This window comes from Trachemys scripta, chromosome 14 (genome assembly GCF_013100865.1).
Source record: "Trachemys scripta elegans isolate TJP31775 chromosome 14, CAS_Tse_1.0, whole genome shotgun sequence".
Classification (NCBI taxonomy): Eukaryota; Metazoa; Chordata; order Testudines; family Emydidae; genus Trachemys; species Trachemys scripta.
The window spans coordinates 32,827,867-32,834,330 of NC_048311.1; the positions used below are offsets into that span (position 1 = coordinate 32,827,867).

The 6,464-nt window shown below is 49.2% G+C and overlaps 1 protein-coding gene across 4 annotated transcripts in view; it reads right to left on the reverse strand.

The window, feature by feature from the left end:
• The window catches only part of BAIAP2 (BAR/IMD domain containing adaptor protein 2), an 82,818-nt gene extending 76,634 nt beyond the window's left edge, over positions 1-6,184 (reverse strand). For all 4 annotated transcript variants that reach the window (XM_034789590.1, XM_034789594.1, XM_034789593.1 and 1 more), the window contains exon 1: positions 6,102-6,184. In XM_034789590.1, coding sequence (XP_034645481.1) covers positions 6,102-6,149 — 48 coding nt within the window. In that variant the 5' untranslated portion in view covers positions 6,150-6,184. The remainder of the gene's footprint in view (positions 1-6,101) is intronic.
• Between the last annotated feature and the right edge of the window lie 280 nt (positions 6,185-6,464).

Sequence of the window (6,464 nt, forward strand, 5' to 3'; positions counted from 1 at the left end):
TGCATTTCAATGGTGCCAGTTACAGAGAGTTTGGGAAGTGATTTGGATTCTTTGGGAAGAAAGGCACTAGAAAAATGTAAATTACAATCAACTTCCTTTCCAAAGCTTCCATGTTAATTTAGATAATTTTCAGTGATCAGTTGTCTGAGCAAAAAGCAAAGATCCCTGTCAAAATTCAACAGCAACTGCACAATATGAAACTAAAGGAGGAACAAACCTTGAAAAACCACAGGGCAGGAATAACAGCCATTCCCAGCACTGTAGTCATCCTTAGTCAGTGGCTTTTCTATTTGCCTAGTGCTTCCTGCAATGCAAACGCTTTTGGCCAAAAGAGCAGTAGAGGAGCACAGTGCATGAAATACACGCGGTGGCATAGGATAGCTTTTGGGACAAATGCTTCCCTCTCTGCCCGCATATTCCCTCCTGTTGCCACACACACACAAAACCACCCACCATTTCCCCTCTGATTCACTTGAGCGAGATTCTCGTTCCTTCCCTCCAGACTCAGAGATAATGAGGCACTAGTGGCTGTTCTGCTAGCAATGACGTTTATTACTTCTGATGTGAAGCAACTGACTAAGGAATTCTGCCTTTGTTTGCTCAAAACTTTTTTAGGAACCTTTCCTCAGTGCAGTAGTCCAGAAACCCTTGCAAAAACCACTCTTCCATTTGAAAAGATGTTTGTAACATGAAATGGAAGCTGGCCTGAAGCTCCCAGTAATGTAATCCATCATCACTGAGAACAGCCTACTCTTCTGGGGAAGTCACCAGCTCTTTCATACTTTTGCCAAATACACACGCTCTGCATGTAGGTTTAACTATTTGTTTGCAGAGGCAATACACCTTTCCCCTTGCTGAACAAGTCGGTCACCAGGCATGTGCCAAGTTTCACACGCCGCCTGTGCTAGCAGCAAAGCTCCTCTCAGTCTCAGAGACATCGCAGCAGCTGTGCTGATACAATAAGGTCCGCACGGATGAATCAGCGCCTGCGGAAAGTGGGATTACGTTGGCGGAAGGTGCCAGCTTCCTCCATCCCTCTCTGTAATTACTCCACATGTGTAGGCAGCTGATTGTAGTGGCAGCATCAGTGAGGGGGAGGCTGACAGCTCTTCCACCATCTCATTAAGTGCAATCATTCTGAGGGCGAGCACCGGTTCTGGAAAATAATTACGAAGGGCCTTCCTAACCAGCGTGCCTCAGGAAAGCCTCAGCACGGGGGACAAGGACTGAGGCTTCTTTGCTATATAAAATAGTCGCCAAAAGCCAGCTGTCTGCTCAAGACATCGTAATGGAGGACATCAAGGTGCCACCTGCAACAGGATCTCCAGCCACACAGCATAGCTGGCAGTGAGGAGGTTCCCAGTCAATGGTGCTGAGTTGCTTTCCCTTCCACCCACCTGAGCAGAAAGCAGGTGCCCCCATACTGTGGTCTGCAATTCAGTGACTGCATGGAAGTGGCAAAGAGTTCCATGCTCCCCCCCCCCACACTCTGGATTGGGTCCTGACTCCCAAAGCAAGGCACAGACTGTTACAGAAAGCCCACCGGAGCAGAAGTTTGGGATTGAAAGCTGAGTAATGCTTGGACAAAAGATAACTCAAAATTAAAATGCGAGTGTTTGACCTGGGTGAATCCAGAGCTTAGATCCATTTTAGGAAAGTGCCATCCCTGGGCCACCAGCAAAGACTACCAGACTATCAGCAAGAGCAACAAACCATGGGTCTGTTTAAAATTAAGACTAGAAAAAGAGCTCTGTGTAGCTCGAAAGCTAGTCTCTCTCACCAACAAAAGTTAGTCCATTAAAAGATATTACCTCACCACTCCTTGTCTCTTTAAAACTAAGACATTTATTGTTCTCCAAGAACTCATGAATATGAACTTAACCTGACAAGCTGTGGGAAGCCTTGCACTCTGTACCCAGTTGCAGTGGGAACTGGCTTCCCTATAGTAGGGTTTGTAAGAAAGCTTTGTTAAGTCTCCTGGGACACATTAGTTCATGTGACGGTGTCAGCAGATAGTAGCTACTAATACCCCGAAATCGTATCAATAAATACGCAGCAGGAAAACTGCATCGCTAACAAACCAATACATGCTTTCCCTCCTTGCCCCCAATCGACGCCCTGAGACACTTGCACTAAGCATTCACTGTTTGAAACCAACTCCCATTGACTTTAAGGGAGTTTGATGGGATCCCGAATCTTGTTTCCTGGATAAATTTCTTTTGACGTTTGCTCATGGGGATTAGCAAACATCTAGTTTCTGTAAGGGTCCCAGGCAATAACTCCTGTTGGACATCTTCACACAGCAAGAGGAGTCTTTTCTTTCTACTGACAAACAAGCACTGTTCACAAGGACAGAAATGTTAACATAGCCTACAAGAGTTCAGTGCTTTAGCTTCCTTTAATCACAGAATATTGGGGTTGGAAGGGACCTCAGGAGGTCATCTAGTCCAACCCTCTGCTCAAAGCAGGACCAATCCCCAGACAGATTTTTGCCCCAAATCCCTAAATGGCCCCCTCAAGGATTGCACTCACAACCCTGGGTTTAGCAGGCCAATGCTAAAACCACTGAGCTATTCCTCCTCCAAGAAGCATACAACTTCAGTGCCTTAGCTTCATTTGGAATTAAAATACCTGGATCAGGCATGGAGTCGTGCCTTGGAAGCCATTAGGGGCCACATTATGGAAAGAAAAAAAGTGACAATACCTTACTCAAAATTCACCCATAATGCCAAGTTATCCTTCTTTATCCTCCAGCTGGTAGAATGTTCTACAAAAATGATCAACGGTGGAACAGTTAACAATATTGCTGTGGTTTAAATTGTTGTCTTCAGGCTTCGAGTCAATGTGATGTTGAGATGAATAGGGTCAGTTCACATTTTTCTAATGTGTGTTCTGTTCACACTGCAAGATGAAATAGGTTTTAACCAGGACAGCTGCATTTTAACCAGGTGCCAGGATTTGTACCCTAGGTCAGGCTCCGAAAGTTATTAATTATTATTTGTCATTATGATTGCTGCCTTTCAGTCTGCAAACTGAGTAAAGCAGCACTGTAGTGGTACACATTCAGAAGGTTTTCTTTGCAAGCAAAAGGGTTAAAAAACTCAGGTTTGGCTGAGCGTAGACAGTACTGAAACGGATGAAGCCAGTTACAGCCCACAAAGGTGAACTGCCAGATACCAGTGCAATCCCACTCCGAGAGGCCAAGCTAACATTTGTGCTTTCTTCCCTGGAGAAATAAATAGCATAAACTTTACTCTGCTGTTTTCAGACTAGAACCCCTTCAAAGTCTCTTTTGGCCAAAGCAAACACACAGCTTAAAAATCAAGTTCAGTTTGCAACTGCCAAGGTAAACAGCGCCAGGGTATCACATGGCCACAACAAACAAGCCACGCAGCAAGTTCACAGCAGGACTGTGTACGGGCTCCCAAAGAAATCCGTACCCACACTGCAAACAGGCTATTAACAGCTCTTCAAAGACAACACCTTCACTACGGCTGAGCCATCAGCAGAAACCGCACAGAAGCAATTGACCTTGGAGACTGACCCATACAAATCACTCGATTCTGAAAACTGGTAAGTCCAGTTTACTTATTCAACAGCTATTATCACTATGTTTGTTCATCTTAAGCACATACATAATTCTTAGACACCAAGCCTTGCCGATTAGCACAATACTCCATCGGCTAGAACAAGGGAGCGTTCAGACTGCAAGGGAAAGTTAACCAAGTTAACATCCGTGCATCTGGAATATCCACGGCCAAATAATAACCTGCGTTGCTAGGTTGCTTCCATTAGGTCAGACAATTTTCCATGATGGAATGCAGCCCATGGATACTTGCAATGCTAGCCGAGTTAAATGTTGTCAAATCATAATCTAATTAAACTTTCACAGACATGAGAAACCTCCTTATCAGATTGGGCATGACAACACAGAACAGAAAATAGGACTTTAGTTCATCATCTTTACTAAAATGGAATTGTGACTGGTCATATGAGGATTATGCCCTAAGGAGATCACAAAGAAAACCAGCCTTTTCAAACTGTGCTGCGTTGAATGCTTTGGGCCTAAGTTTTCCTACCACAATTTCACTTGCTTTATGCTTACAAATAGCTCAGTGCTCCAGCCATTTATAAAACAGACAATAGTGTAACTGCTCCAGTTTAATGCCCGACAGCCTGCATAACATCCTAGGTTAGAGGGATTATATCAGAGTTGGTCACAGGCTCCAGCAGAACAGAACCACTTCATTTACCCTAATTCACACCGTGCAAGAACAGAGTTTCACAACCAAAATGAAGGGTAAAAAGAAAAGTCACTAGACTCACTGACCTCAGATATAACAAAGTTACAGACAGAGCTAAGGACCTGCTTTTTAATAACACTTCCCTCATGGAACAGATCTGCTGCAGCACTCATACCTAGGAGATCTCTCTTCCTTTAACAGGTCTAGTCTTTAACCCCATATTCACCTAGCATAATCATACACAAGTCAAAAGGAGATTTCTGAATAAGTAGGTCCGTCTCTTCTGCACAGTATTCATAGCTTATGAACGGTCATTAAAAACAAATGGCTCTCACTGTACACGGCCGTCTTCGGTCCCGGAAGACCATACAGAACACGTAGAACTGGCGTGGTTATCTCATGCAGCAGGGAAATAGTTTATGCATCCGAAGAAGTGGGCTGTAGTCCACGAAAGCTTATGCTCTAATAAATTTGTTAGTCTCTAAGGTGCCACAAGTACTCCTGTTCTTTTTGCGAATACAGACTAACACGGCTGCTACTCTGAAACCCATAGTTTAAGTGGGTTTCACAGTATAGTACAATGCAAGAAGACCCATGATTGTTTCAGACAATTAAATCTGTTGCTCTCAGACGGCTTTGAGATTTTACTTAGGCAACCATAAGCTAAGATTGCTTTAAAAATGCCATCGTCTCCGATCTCAACACCCAACGCAATACCCAGAGCTGGCTCAAAAGCCAAGGAAACCCTTAAAAACCGTCCATCCTGAAAGGGACAGCTAAGTTTGAAATTGGGCTTTATTTTAAAGCTCTATTTTCGGAACCACTAATATGAACCATTTTGATATGAACATTTTTGCCTGGTAAAATGTAATCTGGTGGTGGGAGGAGAAGTTCAAGGGAGAGCCTGTTACTAGTGTCTGTAGGAACCATTGGGTTCTCCCCAGTTCCCCTGTAGCAGACGGTTTCTCCATTAACTACAGCTAGGAGTTATCATCCAGGACCACATTTTAAGCCCAGCACGAAAGATCAGGCATTGACTCCAGGATGTCCCTGCTAATGAAAGCCAAGGGCAGCAAGGGAGTTCAGACTGTCGATTACTCCTACACAACTCCGCTGCCACTTCTGCGCTTACATAAGAGGACATCTTTCTTCCACCCCCCAGAACAAAATCCCATTTCCCCAGATTTAGAAACTGCCAAAAAAAGAGAGAGAGAGAGAGAGAGAGAGAAAAGAAGCCTTGCAATTAATGCAAAGTAACGACACTGAAGGCTGCAGAACCGCGCTGGGGAATGAACATTTCAGCCCAGCCCCTAACCAGCAACAAGCCGGAGAGGGACAAGCGCCGGCTCCCGTTGTTCGCCCAGCGCTGCCGAGAAACGTCCCAGCCGAGCCCCGCAGCGCGAGCCCGCGAANGCCCAGCCCCTAACCAGCAACAAGCCAGAGGGACAAGCGCCGGCTCCCGTTGTTCGCCCAGCGCTGCCGAGAGACGTCCCAGCCGAGCCCCGCAGCGCGAGCCCGCGAACTGCCGCTGCCCCGGCCGGAGCCGCCTCTGCCGTCCCCGCGCCAGGCTCGCCGAGCCCCCCGGGCCAAGCCGCAGGGAAGTGGCGGGGCTCGCCGAGCCCCCCGGGCCAAGCCGCAGGGAAGTGGCGGGGCTCGCCGTGCCCCGCGCCAGGCTCGCCGAGCCCCCCGGGCCAAGCCGCAGGGAAGTGGCGGGGCTCGCCGTGCCCAGCGCCAGGCTCGCCGAGCCCCCCGGGCCAAGCCGCAGGGAAGTGGCGGGGCTCGCCATGCCCAGCGCCAGGCGAGCCGGCTCCGCGCGCAGCATCCCGGGGCCGGGGCCGAGCCCGCGGGGCCGCTCACCTTGTAGACGGTCTCGGTGAGGCGATGCACCTCCTCGGAGCGCGCCATGCCGGCGGCGGGCGGGAGCGAGACGGGGCCGGCAGCCGGGCGGAGTGCGCGAGGCGCGGCAGCCGCCGAGCTTATATCGCCGCCGCGCGCCCGGCTCCCAGCGCCCGCCCCCGGCCCCGCCCCCAGCTCGGGCTCCGCCCACGGCCACGGCCCCGCCCCCAGCTCGGGCTCCGCCCACGGCCACGGCCCCGCCCCCAGCTCCGGCTCCGGCTCCGCCCACGGCTCCGGGCGGGAGGAACGGCCGCGAACGGGTCCAAGCCACCAGGTACCCGCCGCGCCCGCCCCCCCCTCGCCCCAACCACCCCCCCGCGCCCT